At 40.7% G+C, this 18,935-nt stretch overlaps 3 protein-coding genes across 3 annotated transcripts; 2 read left to right on the top strand and 1 right to left on the bottom strand.

Moving 5' to 3' along the window:
- Positions 1-1,769: 1,769 nt before the first annotated feature.
- LOC126373004 (39S ribosomal protein L14, mitochondrial) lies at positions 1,770-2,915 on the top strand. Its single transcript, XM_050018946.1, has 2 exons — positions 1,770-2,011; positions 2,202-2,915. Exons 1-2 carry the CDS (start codon positions 1,828-1,830, stop codon positions 2,468-2,470), a joined length of 453 nt encoding a protein of 150 aa, XP_049874903.1. The 5' UTR covers positions 1,770-1,827; the 3' UTR covers positions 2,471-2,915.
- LOC126373002 (calcineurin subunit B type 2) lies at positions 2,903-10,140 on the bottom strand. Its single transcript, XM_050018944.1, has 5 exons — positions 9,984-10,140; positions 9,419-9,458; positions 6,756-6,919; positions 5,844-5,978; positions 2,903-5,345 (listed from the first exon to the last, which is right to left on the bottom strand). The coding sequence occupies exons 1-5, from the start codon at positions 9,984-9,986 to the stop codon at positions 5,175-5,177; spliced, it is 513 nt and encodes a 170-aa protein (XP_049874901.1). The 5' UTR covers positions 9,987-10,140; the 3' UTR covers positions 2,903-5,174.
- A 433-nt stretch (positions 10,141-10,573) lies between these two features.
- Positions 10,574-18,734, top strand: LOC126372998 (elongation factor 1-gamma). The gene is made up of 10 exons (XM_050018934.1): positions 10,574-10,702; positions 10,818-10,967; positions 11,056-11,122; positions 12,232-12,374; positions 15,950-16,090; positions 16,495-16,662; positions 17,082-17,230; positions 17,838-18,007; positions 18,173-18,315; positions 18,492-18,734. Exons 1-10 carry the CDS (start codon positions 10,691-10,693, stop codon positions 18,627-18,629), a joined length of 1,281 nt encoding a protein of 426 aa, XP_049874891.1. The 5' UTR covers positions 10,574-10,690; the 3' UTR covers positions 18,630-18,734.
- Positions 18,735-18,935: the final 201 nt, after the last annotated feature.

Below are 18,935 nucleotides of genomic sequence, written 5' to 3' on the forward strand. Positions count from 1 at the left end.
ATCCTAAACCAGCGAAGGCCAAAATGCAGTAGCGGTATTTTGGTTGAGCACCGCCAATTTGACAATAGCTTCGGGTTTGTGTCAAGCAGCTGATTGAAAGACCGTTTTAGAAAATTGACGCGCCTTCTTTTGTTTATTTTAGTGTAGTTTTAGTTCTGCCAGGGAATTACTTTGTTTTAGTAACAATTTTTGCTACAAAATGTAATTTTCTGCCCAAAAGCCGAAATTCTAATAAGGACCACAGTTTGGGTTCGTGTTACGAGTCGGGCCTTATTAGGAAACCTACGCTTACAGCGCAAATCAGCGTAATTCACCAACAGTGAGAGATTTTACATACTTTATAAAGTTTAACAAATTCTTATGTCTTTAAAATATTAATGTATTGTTGGTTTATGAATCAAGACTGAACGATTAAAAATTGCTTCTTTAATACTTTTAATATGGTCCATCATGAGTATTGATACAATTGATTAAAAAAAATATGGGATTTATTTTTTAAAATACTGTAGTATGGTGGGGGTTGAGCGGGCAGAGAAGGGAAACGACAAAGTGACGTGGACGAGTTTATTCCAGTACAAACGTACGGATTACAGAGTGCGGAGAGAGGATCGTGTCTACACGTTGCGGTCTTTCAACGAAAGTAGGCCCCAAGAAGAAGCGCAACTTCGTATGCCAACCGTATGGAGTAGGCGCGATATAGGTAGCGTTCAAATCTAGTTTTTTAATTGGCTAAAAAACGTATAATTATTTGTTAAAAAGAATAACAGCTTTTGATTATTGCAATAAAATTAGATTTATTTTTATTTTTCGATTTCATATACCCAATGAAGCCCACTTTATAATTTTTGCTCTTTTGGTGAATATTCGTATGTAATACTAATACTAATTAGTTTTAATAAATAATAAATTAATAATGGTATTATTGTAAAATAATTTAAGTACAATAATTTTATAACGGCCCTTATTAGCAACCCGGGTTCCTAATTTGGCCAAACATAGACCTTTTTATAAGAGGCTTTTTTGATAGCTAAACATACTAATTTGTGCAAATATTTTAAAGAGTTTAAGTCGAAAAACCTTTATAATTTCAATTTATAAAGATTCTAATAAAGGTGGTCCTTAATCGGTGCAAGTACCTTACGATGCAAATACCTTTATTTGTACCTAATAAGTTATTGCGTAACCTAGATAGGTAGGTACCTATTTACTTGAAAACAAGTCCTTTAGGGTATGAATATAGGTACCTACTTATTTCAGGCATCTTTCAATAATTTAACCAAAAAATATTTTTAGAAGTCGATTTGTTTTTATATAGGTTTCTACAAATTTCCTCCTCGGAACATGCACTTGAATATTTTATCCGGATCAAATGTTAGCAGTGCAAGTTACTACTTCTTCGTTCAGTCACGATCACGACGTATCACGTAGATTTATTATTCCTTATTCTATGGTTCGGTCAGTCTTGTAGGCGAGCTACTAGTAGCGCCATCTATTAAATAAAGAGTGAATCTTTGTAGGAGCTATCCTAATAAGTCAAACTGAATCCCGCCAATTGATGGCGCTGTATGGACTGAGCCCAAAGAGTAAAGTAATCAAAAGAATCAAAATATCTGTTTGTATTGTAAAAAGATTATATTAATACTACTATTATTACAAAGAAATTAAAATTGTTAATTGATCACACCTGCCACACAAATTCACAATACCGCAACGCACCGTTCGTTGTGTAACGTACAACTAGGCTGAATGTGTTTTCCATGGCTTAAAAAAAAATGACAAGGTGAAAACATAACCTCACTTTTCAGGTTGCGGAATTATAGTAAAAATATGTTTAAAAATCTATTAAACAGGCTGAGCCCGCAATCTTTATCATGCGGGATCCATACTACCACCTGCCTGAACGAGGTGCAGTTACTCACACGACTTCGAGTAGTGGATAATTCAGAAATTGGCAAGCGAGCTATGGCTGAAGGCAAACCACCCAAAGTTATTTGTGTTTACAACAAAAAACGTAAGTCTGCTAGTCCTGATGATTAAAAACTAGTTCCATTTGTATTTCTACACTATGATAAAATTGCGTACCGCTGATAATTGATAATACATATTGTGTCTGCTTCGATACCCTCATTAGTTCTTTATTTACTTTTGAAATCCATTTCTTAAATGTAAAGAATACTTAGTATAAATTATTGTTGTTGCAGGCGTCGGCTACATCGGTGACAGAGTAATGGTGGCAATCAAGGGGCAGAAGAAGAAAGGCATCCTGGTGGGCTTGAAGCAGGTGCAGCATGTGAAGGTGCCGCGTTTCGACAGCAACAACGTGGTGCTGATCGACGACAACGGCACGCCGCTGGGCACGCGCATCCACGTGCCCATCCCCACCATCCTGCGCACCATCCTCAAGGAGCGGACACATGCCAAGGGAGCAGACTACACCAAACTTCTTGCAATAGCCACCAGATTTGTTTAGCCATTAGTTGTAGATATTTTTAATAATTATTAATATTTGTAAATAGGTAGATATTCAATTGTTTTGTTTATCACGGTTCGGCTGTGGCTGTTGCTGCTGTGTGGACTGGGACTGAAGCATGCTGCTTCAACCCCAAATATTTGTGCACTACACTTTTACGTTAGGGAATATAGTTCTGTGCCTTGATACCTACTTGTGTACTTTTCTTGTTTTTAATATCTGAGATACCTACACCATGAGATCAGAAATCATAAAATTAAAGAGTTTATACAGCTAATCAAACAAACAAGGTATCCAGTTACTCTTATTATAATTTGCAAAATATTGTAATAAGTATGTAGGCTGATCTAGAAGATGTAAAATAGTTGAAAAGAATTGAAAAATGTATAAACCCAACAGGTGTGGAATAGTGATTAGAAATAAAACAACAAATTGAAATTGAAAATTTATAAATAAAACTTAATTTGATACCACTTAATTAGGACACGCTACCTACCGATGAGATGAGCAGACGACACGACATCAACGTTTCACAGTACGATACTCTTTACTCAATAACTGCGTGAGGTACATTGAGGGATCCACTACATCTCGGCAACGACAGCCCTCAGGCAAGATAGGTCAGGCATTACTGATACAAACACTGCCCTACTAGCTGCAGGCAGCCAGTGCAATGGACCCCTCGATGTTGATCCCTGACAAGACGTGAGGTCGAGCGACGCACTTCACTTCATCAGTTATACATCACGGACACTTCACTGGGCGCAGATGATACGACAGAACGGACGGGCTACACTCCAAGGTGAAAGACAGTTAATATATTAATAGTAAAACTTGACTTCAAATATCTAAGATATTATACGAGAAAACTTGTATTACCGCGAACTTAAGTGAAGAACGCCACCAAACCCCGAGTGAAGCGCCTTACATTGTATATTGCTACATTTAAAATTCGATTTGTTAAAATTGCGAACAATACTTACACGATTTTTCAAAAAGGGTATAATCATAAACACTATCAATATCGCAACATGATTGCACAACTGGAGACCCGCGGGACGCGGGCGACAATAAAATAACATTTTATAATAATGTATATGATAATATTGATAATGCACAACAGCTGTGACTAGATATTAAGATTCGCGTGCGTTCACTGCTAGTTACTAACGTGAGGTGCCGTCGACCACATTACTACTATCAATTAATTTAATAACACACGACGCAATGGCTACGATATAATGTCTCAAGAGAAAACATGCCGCGCACGGTACCGGCGACACTGTGACTACAGTCACGCTAGCCGGCGGCGACACTGGCGACACTGCGACTGCACTCACGCTAGCCGGCGGCTACACTGGCGTCGTCGCGACAATAACACCGCAAGTGTCGCTACGGTCAGTGCACCGGAGCTGGCAGCCGGCGCCGGGCGCGGCCGCAGGCCCCCCCGGCGGGGCCACGGGCCGCGGGACGCCGGGGGGGCCTCCGCTAACCGCCGATGAATCCAAGTATAAAAGATTTCATAGATTAAAAATATAGGTACATATTCTTAAATATAAAAGTAAAGACACGACACAACTTATGAATTTACATATGTATACGTATGTTTGTACAAGGAGCGGAGCGGACAGGAAGGACGAGGCGGGGAGAGGGGCAGGCGGGGGCGGCTCACTGCGGCGCCAGCGCCTCCAGCACCTGCAACAGGGAGGGGGGCTGGGAGGGGTCGTAGGGAGAGGACACCTACAACAAGCTAACACTTTAAAAGTTTAACAGTTATTTGTATAAAATTCGGATAAGGCGATAAGATCATTAAGAGAGTGCGCGCCGGCGGCGCCGCTACACTGCTCGGCTGCTGCGGACACCAGGTGCCTGGCGGGTGGCGGGCGGACGTGCGATTGTATCGACTGGCTATCGTAAAATAAAATACTAAATAACAACTTAAATTACCGCAACAAAAATATATAATAACTACATTTGATTTGACTACAAAGTTTCGTCTAAGTATGTCTACTATATAAAGTTATGTCTTATAGTTAGGTAAGAAGAGATGATAGATGATAGGAGGGCGCGCAGCGCCGCGGCCCGCGGCCGATGCAGACGCCAGCGTCTGAGGGCTCGCGGGGTGGTGCCGTGTGGCACTGCGGTGCCGTGGACGTGTCTCACAATGCGATGATAATTGCCCGCACTCCACTGACCGAGCCTCATTTACCTACCTACACGCAATCCGACAATCTCATGCGACACAAGAGAAGATGCAATGTCGTAATTGAGCGAGTATTATGTTCTGTGTGTATTCAGTGCCCGCCGCAGAGGTCACGGAAGGGTCGCGTGGCTTTGAGGCAACCGTAGATGCGTGGTGTGGTTGTGAGGAGCACTCCCAACGCAAAAGTGGAGACGAAAAATGTTACCTCGGCGAAGTTCATTCCTACTCAACTCTAAATTCAGTATTAAGAAAAGAAGAATCGATAGACGATACGACACGGCCACATGTGGAACAACATTTTCGTCTTCACTGAGATGGGAACGCTTAGTTGAGAGTAAGCGAGAGATGTAGCGGGCCGCAGCGCGCGCGCAATTGAATAGTGTTCTAGCTAGAGGAGAGCCGCGCGGCGCCGCCGGACGCTACACGCGGCCCGGTGCATCACATGCGGCCGGCGCCGCGCAGCAGCCGCGCAGCAACCGCACAGCAATCGCTCGGTACGGTCTACACGTCCACCACCATCTTCTTGTGTATGTCGGTGTTGCCCACCACGTTGCAGAACTCCTCGAAGGAGATCTTGCCATCCTCGTCCTTGTCCGCGAACAGGATCGTCTTGTCCACGATCTGCTGCAGCTGCGTGTCCTTCAGGTTGTTGCCCACCATCATCTTCAGCACCTACACACACACACACGCACACACCTTAACTTTTGTTGACCCTTGACCTAGTTAATAATAAAAATAATAATAAAAAAGTTTATTTAGGTAAAATCTACGACACACATATACATACAACCTAGTTATATACAACACACACTTTGCAACTTTTCTTCCGGGCGAAACTGACCAGTGGGTACCTATTTGTTTTCATTTCATTGAAATGTGATCTAGTTCTGTGTGTGTAGTTTTTGACATTACACATAGATTAGATAAGAGAGATTGCTTTTGCAGATGCAACAACGGTCATAAATAAGACATCCATTTTGATTTTGTCTAAATTACAGCCAGTGTGCTTGTATTTAAGGAAGATATTATTACCATGAACAGTCGGAAGCCAGGATCTGGGTGCCAGAACAGGAAGTGCATGTTATTGGGATTCCGCCGCGATAATAACGAAAGACGGATTGAGAAACAAAAACAATATAACAATAAGTAGCAAGTATTGAAGAATGTTACCTGGAACAGCTCCCCGTTGGAGATAAAGCCGTCGTTGTCCATGTCGTAGATGCGGAACGCGAACCGCAGCTTGGACAGCTTGTCGCCCTTCACGCTGAACTGCGACACGCCCTGGATGAACTCCTTGAAGTCCACCTACAAGCATACACTCACCATCTCACACATACTGTTTGACAAATACCTACAACGAACGATGACAGTCGCAAACCCTGCCATCTTCCGGGTAGATTGTACCTTCCATTGCATATTTGACACGAGTACCTAGCGTACCTTTGACTACGGATCGTTTATTATTTTAATCGGTTGAAACTTCATAGCGCTCTACTTGTACGGCCAAGTAGTTGTATAATGTCATAATAACTGAAGTACTAATGTGAGAATAAATATTTGTGTCGGAGATAACGATGACGTGTTCAACAGGCGATAGCACCTGTATACACATTAGGGATAAGCCGCACATTATAAGAGAGCACACAGCGTGTGCGGCGGCCGTATTTGGTGGACATTCGCGGCGTGTTTGGACTATGTTATATTCGCAGCGTTTTATCTGTGTGTACTGAAGATTGCAGATAATTCCGATAATGAGAACAACAGGGAAGGTCTACTGTATTTTTTCAGGTTTAATAATCAATAGGCGAAAGCCCGGTCAACTCAATCTAGTTCATTAATAGATTAAAACAGCTGCGTCGTGTGACAATCAATAAACACTTGGCATTTAACCAAGAAAAGGACACACAGAAGTTAATCTATCGCTGACCGAATAGGCGAATATATCAGCGAGAGTCAGGCAAAAAGAGCGTTTAATCAGGCCGAAGTTTTGCTAAGTTTGCAAGTTTTAGATCTATAGCATGTGTAAACCCAATCAGGCCACCGAAATGTTGCCAAAGTACATCTATGTGAAGGAAGTGTTACCTCTCCGTTGCCGTCAGCATCAAAAATGTCGATGACGCGCTGCACGAGCGGGTTCTGCTGCAGCTCAGGCAGCGACATGAACTCGTCGATGGACAGTGCGCCGGAGTTGTCCAGGTCCAGCTTGCGGAACCGCTTGCCGAGCCGCCGGATCTCGTCCGCGTCGACTGCGCACACGACACACATCAGAGGCACCCGCGCACTGACACGACTTACCATACCAGCTCTATTACCTAGCCTTTGCCAACTACGCGCGTTTAGTTTGCAATATTGTCATAGGGCTTGAAGGTAAAGGTTACGGCGAGAAAGTTTTAACATTTTAAGTAAACTTCAGTTCGTACTCAACTTTTTGTCATTAGGTACTAGTCGGGAAAATTGTGAAAGTTCACTTCATAAAACATCAACAGGGTCATGCCATCGAACTGCAGATGAGTATTTTAATCGTGAACTTCTCGCCGCAACTGACGCGGATGATGACGAGGAAACCGAACAACAATAATGAGATTCACACAAACTACTTATAACTCCAGAATAAGCTCGCAGCCCCGAGTTGATTACTATGTTCGAGCGGAATATTTCCGTAGATAAGCTGCAGGACAATCGCCATCTGTGTCCATTATTAATATTATTATGTTTGTGAAAACGTGTTATTGTTATGCGATTTCCTCACTGTTTCCCAGTCTACAGCTACACAAGTTCAAGAGCTGGTATCGTGAGCCGTCACACCCACATCACATTCATCTAAGAGTCCTAAACAACGACCCGCGCGGCTGCCTTGTGTCCACACAACACAACGCGCGGGACCGCCGCCGTCCACGCAAGTACTACAACATCATTTACAATACGAGTATATCCACATTTACTAAGTTAGACACGAGTTAGAAGGACAGGTTCCATGTTAAAAGACAGTAAAACTGTTACAACAATACTGAACATTGTATTGTATTTACAGAAAGTGACGAGTCATTCATTTGTATCATAGAAGCGTTATAAAGACTCTGAGAACTACTTGATTATAGCGTCTAGGTCTGCAAGAAGACGCTGTTCAAAGTGAAGGAGGGCAGGTGTAATTGTTTACAGCGGTCTCGTGCCACCTTCGTGTTTGGTCATGTCGTAATTAATCGGTAACACAACAGTAACTGGAAACAGTCGCTATTCTATACATAAAAAGCAAATTTGGGGTGCACAAAGCCATTGTTTCATTGTCAATCATGTCGAGCTGCGCTCGCGACAGGCTCGCCGCCGCGGGAGCTGTCGCGAGGGCGCGGTGACGTCAGACCACAACAACCACTAGCCTACACCGTGTACCTACTGCACGCAGTACACGGACGAGACGCGCCAGCGGCGACGCGGCGCACAACAACTATACAAAAAAAACTAACAGCCACAGAGACGAGAAAGGTCAGCGACTCGCGGTAAAAAATATACAATATAAATAATTTAGTTTTCCTGTTTGATTTGCGAGCTTGCTAAATTCTAACATTTAATTTAAAATATGTTGAAGGATGGAGGACCAGCGGCTCGGCGGCAGCGCGCAGCCCGGCGTGGCAGGGGCGGCGGCGGCGCGCTGACCTGTCTCGCCTGCATAGGTTCCTCGCACCCGACTGTAGCGGTACTAAGACAGACATTCAGGCTACACATTGACGCAACTAGAGGCGAGTGACCGCGGGCGCGGCGCGGGATGCACTAGCGACAAACATACAATGGTCGATGCGAGTGTGCATCCAGAACAATTTTTCACCCCAACTCATCAGGGTGGAGGAACTATGCATGAGGAACACATCCAGCGTTTAAGCAACCAATTTCAACATAATACTTACAATATATACAATATAGAAAGTATTAGAACGAGTGAACAAAGATGGAGCAAAGTAAATTATAAGAAGGACCAGTTTGAAAGTAGATAGAATCAGAAGTTTTAAAATATTCCAAATTCCTTTAGTTTGTATTCTGTTGTAATTGACTGGCAGCATGTTTCATGGCCATGCTATTGTTGTGACCATCCACTTTACAGGGAAGTTTAATGAGTCCTAAAAACCTGATCATCTATTCCTCATTTCAATGAATACATAGCATATAATGACAGCCTACTCCAACAACCAGATGTTGTTACTCGAGTTATATTTAACATATTTCATAAAAATTGTTCTGGACGATCTGGTGTGCGTGCAATGCTCTAAGATAGCGATGACATCAGAGCGAGTGACACTACGACACTCACAGTTCTCCACCTTAAAATCAAGGCAGTTAACACGCGCTGAAAACAAACCTCTCGTTATGTTTCATATGCACACCCTACACTCACACTCACAGTATACACTTCATGGGGATTGAGTGTCTTATTTCATGTGAAATATGACACCAAATGGCAAAAGTTTAATGTATTTATGAGGGCATTATAAGTTAACAAAACCATATATGTATAAGTAGTACTTGTAAATATTATTCATGTAGCTGAAGCAAATGTTAAAACAAGAAGAACAAGTTACACATTATATATAAGTACTTGTACAACAAAATTGTTAACATCAATATACAGCTGGATATATTGGCAGTTACAGAACTTTGTCAGTTAGTATTGTTACATTACTGAAGGCGTTGATAGAAGAAATGGAAACATTGTATATCAGAGTACAACTGTACATTTGACGGGGGTAAATACTCACAGTTGGAACACAGCTCCATCGGGATAGAGTTCTCATTACCCTGCACAAGCAACACACATGTTACATCCCAGTTTTTTCAACATAGTACTGTTACACAAATAAAAACTATTTACGTAGTTCTGACATTACCCACCAACAAACAATTATCTTCTAACAATAGTTCCTTTGTGAATAGAATATAGGTAGTGTTATGTTGGCTGATGGTCTATATAACCACATTACTATTAGAATCCAGTTTGCTAACATAAAAGTTGTACCAGAATCAGACTCATTTTTATATTTTTCTGCATTTTCGCGTACATAAACGAGGCCGCGAATATAAGGGTAAGTAAACAGAACTCAGTAGCTTCATAATAATATTTATGAAGTTATCACCACCTTTAGAATGAAATAGATCGTGCGATTAAGTATGTCACTTATAATAAATTAATTCTAAATTCTTTGGGACTCTTTAACCATAAAGAAAACTTAGCAAAATCTTGTGAGATTCGAGTCAAAAATTACCTCGCCCTACAATACAATTGCAAAGTTAAAATTAGCACACTGCAATGGAGTAGGTACATACCATTTTGTTTGTTGTTTTGATTCAGGAGGTTAAAAACGATCTGACGATACAAACACTGGCGCTCTGAAACGATTTGGCAAAATTTTCTAAATATTGCAATAATTTCACCACACAGCACACACCATCGATCTATTTTTTTTTTGTAAAATTCACTTGGCACAGATAATGACAAAAATGCTGATAAGATATTCGGATATACATCCAGTACTTATACTGTAATAAAATTTAGTTTTATTTATTATAGCTTTTCCAGTTTTTATTATTTATGAATATATTATGATATAGGTACCACTCGCTTCGCGCCGCTTACATAGAACAATTATTTATTATTATTATGCCCTTTCCACCTTTCCATAAAATAATAGTTAAAAAAATATACATATTTTCTATAAAAAAACACTCTGTGTATCAGAATTATCTATAACATTTATAAATTCCACAGTGTGTATGTGATATGTGAATTAGTATCTCTCTATTCTCGATAATACGCTTTAAATGCTAATGTTAAACATGAAATTCTTAAATTAAGTATATATATAATGATTTAGTCCCAAAATACGTGTATTCCGAAAATAATTTAAATTTATAAATTCTTATTAACTTACAGCTTAAATGCTAAGATTATGTCACAGCTGTCAAATTCGTTGCCCCTTCCCTCCGTTCGTACTGACCCTCCTTCACCTTCCCTCTTTCCGTAAACGTCTACGATGGCGGCCGGGGTAGGTGAAATTATATCGATGATTATCATATTAATCCGAGATATTTCGTGTTTGTAATGACTTAACAATGAAATTGAACATTTTCAGTAATGTGTTGCGTCTTTATTTTCCTTAGGTACTTTACACTTATCCGGAAAACTTCCGCGCCTACAAGGCGCTGATCGCGGCACAGTACTCCGGGACCGACCTGAAAGTTGCTCCCAACTTTGTGTTCGGTGAAACCAACAAGTCAGATGAGTTCCTGAAGAAATTCCCCGCGGGGAAAGTGAGTGTGATTTTGTGTGTTTAAAGTTCAGTGAAATGTCGGCATGTTTAAGTGTGCGGTGACGTGTAATATTTGCCATTTATTTTAGGTGCCAGCGTATGAAAGTGCCGACGGGAAGGTCCTGCTGACCGAGAGCAATGCCATCGCTTACTACGGTGAGTCCCGGCCGCGCGTCCTTTGTGTACAGACAGCTGCCCTAAACCCTGTCACCTTAACCTCCCAACTGCCCAGCTGACTAACAGTGGCTGCTCTCAGCTCGCTCTGCACCTCATTCAAACTGTTGTTATTGACAATTTAAAATCTTTCTACCAGTCCTCTCACTGAATATAGTATTTTATGCAACAGTTGTATAAGAAGGGTCAAAAAATGCGAGTGGCGTGAGTTGCGATGTGAGCCTTGGCGAACATCGCAATAAGAGACGCCACGAGCATTTTTTGACCTAGTTATACAACGTTGCATACAATACTTTTTCTACGACGACGTAATTTTAAATGAAACAAAAATTTTCCAATTTATTTTCCAACGCGCGGGAAAATGGCGGCAAATGTATACTTTTTTTTTATAGTATATCTATGGCACCAAACAAAGTAAAGGTGCCAGTTTCCAGGTCAAAAAAAAAAAAACAACAACAATGCTTTTTTGGCGACATTATAGTACAGTTACACTTTGTAAACAATGCTTTTATAGGCCATAGAGCGTACACTTTTTCAAAGAGTTTAATTATGTATGTACTTATATTAGACTTTTTGGTTATTTAAATGCCAGATTAAAGTAGAGGAGTAGAAAAAATAAATAAATGTATTTTAAAATCAAAATGAATCAATAATGAAGAATTCTAGTCTCTTCTTACCCTGGTGAGAAATAGACATGAAATTTTTAAGTCATTAATTCTGATCTAGTAAATTTTATCTAAAAAATGATCATCCAACACACTACTGTAAATGTTGTCATATTGTCTGAGTGACGGATGGATACTGACCGTCACAAAATAAAAGTCAAAAGTAAGTTTGTATTTACAAATAATACTAATTTCAAGTATACAAAGGTACTAATTTTATGTGCTTAAACATGTTTCGTGCTCTATTTAACTTTTCCCTTTCATTAAAGTAACAACCATACTGTTCTGATGAAATAATGTGATTATTTTAGACTATTTCATAATATTTCTGTGCTGTCCTCAAAATAGTATTACCCATATATATGGGTAATCTGGCAGATTTAAAATACATATAACAGTATTAATATAAACATGTCAATATTACAGTGGCAAATGCGGCCCTGCGCGGTGCTGATGTGGAGTCGCAGGCACGTGTGCTACAGTGGATGTCATGGGCCGACAGCGAGCTCCTGCCCGCGTCCTGTGCCTGGGTGTTCCCCTATCTCGGCATCATGCAGTTCAATAAACAGGTTACCAACACTATTTCACTTTTTCTGTTGTAAATATTGTGTAACATGTGAGATTAAGGTGATTCGTTTTCCATACAAAAGTTGATGCAGTGCTACAGGAAAACGGATAGAGGAATATTGTTATAAAACCGATAAATAGTAATATTTTGGTGTATTATTTTCGCAAACTAACAAAAATTTAGGGTCCGAATACGAGAAGTACCATATTTCAGACCCTCAATTTTGATCAATTCTACATTTGTAGTGGTGCAGATTACAGTGTATTTGCTGAGCGTGTAGAGGTGTCAATGTTAGTTTGTGTGCGTGATAGTTTTTTTTTTTCTAAAGGCTTTGACTACTTGACAAGTGTAATAGAATGTCAGTGACAATTTATAAAGAGATTTTGTATGAAGAGAATAAATATAAATAAAAAACTAAAAATACTACAATCTGAGAAAAGGAATATTGGAAAAATATTTTTGTAATAACGTATCTTATTTAAACATTTTTTAAATAATGGGTAAATACCGTGTTTTAAAAGAGGACATATATTATAATAAAAAATCAATACATAAAATGAAATGGCTGTATGGGCATAGTTCCCTTTGCCTTACCCTTCGGGGAAAACCAAATCAAAAAAGAAGTTGTTGCATTTGCCGGCCTAAATAGTAGTCATTTATAATTAATTGTTTTTCCATCCAACATACAGATTTATTTATATTCTCTTTGCCGCGGACTTTTTGGTGGGACCGGGAACGGGAAGGTTGCTTTCTTCATTGAATAATCTAAATAATCAATACGAAGTGGTGTTTTGTGGTTAATGATCACATTAGTCGGAAAACATTCCCGATAGTATACATAAATCGGAATATTCAATAAACAAAGTGTACCTATCTATTTTCGCTTTGCGCCAACAAGCCGCTTACTTCGTTTGGGGTTCGGAGTAGGAGTCTGCTCCGAGGGTGGGGGCTTAGGTTTCATCATTTCATTAATCATCATCAAGAAAAAAAAACACAAGACATGGCTGTATGTTCATAGTTCCCTTTGCCTTGCCCTTTGGGAAAAAAAATAAGATATTATTATATTTTGAAATTCTTATGTATAATAAACAAACATCACAGACATCATGACAGATCTAAAACTAAATAAAATCTTTTTTCTTTTTTCTATTTGACTTATTTATGAATTTTAATCAAGAAAACGTGATAATAAGTTCGACAGCAACCAGTTCAGGTCCCCGAAACAGCCCATTTCAGGCCGCGTATATAATATGGAAATACTACTTCAATACGTCCCAGCCTCGTCTTTTTTTAACGTCCTCGTTATAAAAAGACGTCCTAACCTGAACTAACTAACCTAACAATAAACACCACGCGTAAATATATGTCCAGAAATGCGCTGTGAGTCGTCTGGACTGGGCGCGAAAACAACATAGAATTCGATTAGGTGCTAAGTGTCCCGCATGCTATCACCAGCTGTCACTGACATACGTATGAAGTCCTGCGGATTTTATTGGAACTAAATGACAAGTCATAATAATTATATGCGGATACTGCGACATCAGCGCCGTACTTGCGGGACGTCCTGAAGCGCTATTACATCTTTCAAACGCGATGCGACAAAGTTTGAACCTACGCAATTTAGGAAAAATCTACCTTATTATTACTGTACTGTGATCGTTATTTGTAAAATCATACAATACATATACACAATTCTTTATACACAATATAATTATTATGACATATTGTGGACTTTTCGGTATACCTACAAAAAAGGAACAATTCAACCATACGTTGTTTTGTTATATCTCAATGGGCTCAGGCAGCGTTTTCGCCGAAAGCTCCAAGTCGGCTATATTTGTAACGATAATTATGTTTGACATTCATCATCATTTTTGAACCATTTTATACAAAAAAAATACTTGTATAAATTATAAACCCTAAAGCACGCCCATGAATCACTCTACCCATTGGTGAAAACCGTATGAAAATCCGTTCAGTAGTTTTTTAGTTAGCCGCATGTTCACTGATGCGATTAATGCCTGTTAGAATTTTACAAAATAAAAAATACGGAAATTACGGAAGGTACTTTAGTGCAAAGTAAATTATTGTATACTTAATTATAATATTATTGGTAAAAGTGATACTTTTTGATAATTCCGTATCAAATAGACGGGTTCGCCAAATTCAATTGTAAAAAAAAATACAAAAAGTAAAAACAATTAAAACATGCAGTTGGGTTTGAACCGTGAACCTTAAGAATGGCGGCTACTGCTTTACCAAATGCGCCATTTAGAAGTTAGAAGTAGACTTCAAATTATGCATCTCTTTTAATAGCTAACCTAGTTCGCATGTGTGTGTGACAGCTTCGTGTTTGTACACAAATTGAAATGACACCAACTTTTGATGCAATGTTTCAATATGATATCTTCAGTAAATACTTCAAAATTGTAGCTTAACTTAAAGATAATGTATGTAAGATTTCGCCACCTAACATTTCACTGGGTCAGAACTCAACACTAAACGAATAAATGGAAAAAAATACGAAAACTGCAGAAGTAACGCCATCTACTGACGCAGCGTTACCTAGCTGACTGAAACACATCACCTTAAATTTAATTTTTGTTTTACTACTTTTGCAGTGCCCTTACAGGGTGTCACATGTTTGTACATATTTATTATAAGAATGTAATACATGCATTAAATCAATACCTTCTGTGGTATACAAGTCACTACATGAGTCATGAGTGTGTAGTCGCTACATGAGTCAAGTCAGGGGCCTTTGGCGGCTCAATAATAACCCTGACACCAGGATTGATGAGGCTGGTATTCCACCTCACAATCCACACGATAAGAAAAGATGGTATACAAGTAGTCTATTAGACAAATCAATATAAAAATCTTCAATTTGGCTTTATTCCAACATCGAATTAGATTTCAATGCCTAGTGTGGATACAACACTGTCTGACTTATGTCTGTCTATAATTTTAAACAAATACCAGCAAAGAACTTTTTTATTTAGTTATAGTAATATGTATTCTTAAATTATGTGTTAAAAACAAGAGATATTGAAAACTGTATCTTTTCATAAGCTTGCCTTCTGTTTAACGTAATTAGGCATGTGATGTTAATGTGTGAATATCCTGATGGGGCTGTGTGCCACAATTCACTTTTGAAGGTAATTTTTCTTTTCTGCAAATTATTTAATCTATATTCACTTATTCTTTCTTGCCATTCCCTCACTGCTGAGGCTCATGATTATATGTAATCTTCCTCCATTGGATTTTGTTGTGTGCCAAATGTACAGCTCTTAGTATAGAGCCCCTAGTTTGATCTGGTTCACCCACCTAATTGGTCCTCTACCCCTAGCATGCCTACCCTACGTATTAACTTATATGTGTGTCAAAAGTGGCTGCAGTGGTATTGTAGGTGTCTAGATGACTCCACCACCTGTTATGTTGGTCCAATATAGGTCAGTGTAACCTGGGTACTTGTGTGTGATGGGTGTACCTATTGCAAACATTGAGCTTCCCCAATTGAGCACATTGCTGTGAGTTTAAATGATCATTATACATGTATGCGTGTGGTTGTTGTAGAACGTGGAGCGCGCGAAGGCGGACCTGCTGGCGGCGCTGCGGCAGCTGGACGCGGCGCTGCTGACGCGCACCTTCCTGGTGGGCGAGCGGGTGTCGCTGGCAGACATCGTCGTCTTCTGCTCGCTGCTGCACGCCTTCCAGGTGACTAATAGTTGGCTTATGTACCAGTCCAATTCCTGATGTGAGTGTTTCATTATATAGGTTGTTGTTGTACCTTTTACAAATAAACTTAATATTTCAAGGAAATAATATTATGTATGTGTAATGGTGGCCATGGCAATTTTGGCATACAGGTAAACTTGTCTTATTTTAGAACAACGGCTTTAAAAGTAGCTGTATCTCTTTAGCTATATGAAACTAAAACACAGTAAGTTCCTCTAGAATCTGCACCATTATTTAATGATGTAAATAGTATTTTTGTCTTGTATATGTGAGCCATTCGGGCTATTTATAAATTATGTAGCTCTGACTACCCTAATTGGGAAAATAACAAAATAGGAAGTAGCGATAAAGAGTCCCTACAAGTGGCGCGTGTGGTGTTGCAGCACGTGCTGGAGCCCGGGGCGCGCGCGGGGCTGGGCAACGTGTGCCGCTGGTGGGCCACGCTGGCGGCGCAGGCGCCCGTGGCGGCCGTGGCGGGCCACGTGCCGCTGTGCGCCGCGCCGCCCGTCTACGACCCCAAGAAGTACCAGGACCTCGCTCACGGCAAGAAGGTGCGCCACGACACCACTTACGCTCGGCAACTGTTTTGATTAACTATTTTAGTTCCTTTTAGTTATGACTGATAATCCATGGATTGGGGGATTGAAGAATTAACCAATATTAGAGAGAATTTCGTTACAATTGAGGATGGCCAGACGATACATCTACTGCCAAAGGGAAATTCCCACACGAGCAACATTCCGTTAATTTACTTTTCGTTTTTAAGTTTTGCCTTGTTTTAAAAGACAAGCGACTAAACGCATTCCGTTTTTATTCACACTCAACCCAGTAGGCAAGAAATTCGTATCTTCAACAAAAATACCCTAATTAATTATGCTGAACGCTACATTTTCGATCCCAAGTTCACCGAAACCGTAACTGTAACGCTCATTGATTTTGATCAATTAACGTATTGTGTGGTTGTATGTAGGACGGAGGCAAAAAGGACAAAAAGTCAGAAAAGAAGGAACAGCCCAAGAAGGAGAAGAAGGAGCCGGCGGCGGCGGAGCCCGACCTGTTGGACGAGCTGGACGAGAAACCCAAGGAGTCCAAGGACCCCTTCGACGCCATGCCTAAAGGGTATGCTACATTATTTTAGTAGTATTACTGCATATTGTAGCAGACAACAACGTAATTCTCCCTTTATTTGGCATAACTAACTCTATCTTGCACTTATTATAATTGAAGGACCGCACTAGTTCCAGAGCTGTCAAACTTAAATAAAGTTAAGTTTGTGTTCACGAGAATGAGAGACAGGAGAGAAGTATGCAGCCTTGTATATCGCACTAGTAGTAGGCCAAGGCCGCCCTGCCAGCTGCGCCCGACGTGGGCGCCAGGTGGCCAAGCGCCCACGCGCTGGCGCCCAGCTCGGGCCCGGACGCGTTATTAAAAATGCTGGTTCAATACGTCCCCGCCAGCCGAGACGAATTGGAGCAGGATTTCTAGGTTAATATGCGTTAAAACGTGCTAGAAAGCCTCATTCTACTCGTCAAACTTGCGTGACATATTACCAAAAACATATAGGTCTCTGGTTTACACGGGACAGGCGCTACATACCATTGCGTGATATCTGACCTGATATAATTCTAATCATGTTACGTTATAAATCGTGGTTGTAACTCATTGCTATTTTAAATCGTAAGGCGCTAACGACGAGAATTCTTCAATAAATGTATCCATATTATAGCACGTTCAACATGGATGACTTCAAGCGGTTCTACTCAAACGAGGACGAGGCCAAGTCTATCCCGTACTTCTGGGAGAAGTTCGACCCCGAGCACTACTCCATCTGGTACGCCGAGTACAAGTATCCCGAGGAGCTCGCCAAGGTCTTCATGAGCTGTAACCTCATCACAGGTACTTAGTTCACACTCTAATATTCGTCTGTTGGGTAAAGCAAAAATGAGTAGTATTCATCGACTTTACCGAAAGAAGGAATTTGATATTTTATCTTTGATATCCTGTATATCATCGGTGCGCCTTCCGCCAGCAGATGGCTAACTCGCCGTGGTGTGTCCGCAGGCATGTTCCAGCGGCTGGACAAGATGCGCAAGCAGGCGTTCGCGTCGGTGTGTCTGTTCGGCGAGGACAACGACTCCAGCATCTCGGGCGTGTGGGTGTGGCGCGGGCACGAGCTGGCCTTCCCGCTGTCGTCGGACTGGCAGGTGAGGGATATCGTCCTAACACACCACCGCTGCTGCGGCGTCTACCTGCGGCCGCAGCCTCGTGGACCACTTAAAACTGTCGTATGAACCTGCGTAATATATGTAATGGTGGAGAGGAGAGAACATTCAATATAATTTCTTTCAAATTCTATATGAATGTACGTTATGTTGCGCAGGTTGACTACGAGTCATACGATTGGAAGAAGCTGGACCCGGCGTCGCCGGAGACCAAGAAGCTGGTGCACGACTACTTCTCGTGGAGCGGCACCGACAAGCAGGGCCGCAAGTTCAACCAGGGCAAGATCTTCAAATGAACGAGCGCACGAGACCGCTGATCGCATTTATTTAATGTACGCGTGCCCCGCCCGGGACCGATCCGTCGTTTATAAGAAAACCTCAAATAAATTGTTTTTTATTTATTTGTTTGTTTTATTGCTATTTATAAAGTCACGCCTGTATCTCTAATTGGGGTTGGCAGAGCACCCACGACTCGTCAGTAATGCAATCCGCAGCCAATGGTGTCAAATTATCAGTCCATCGCCCAAAGATGTTATATTATAATTCTCATCAAAAAAATCGAAACACCATATTGCTGCGTAATTTTCAATTATTTCTTCATT

Source organism: Pectinophora gossypiella, chromosome 15 (assembly GCF_024362695.1).
Source record: "Pectinophora gossypiella chromosome 15, ilPecGoss1.1, whole genome shotgun sequence".
NCBI lineage: Eukaryota > Metazoa > Arthropoda > Insecta > Lepidoptera > Gelechiidae > Pectinophora > Pectinophora gossypiella.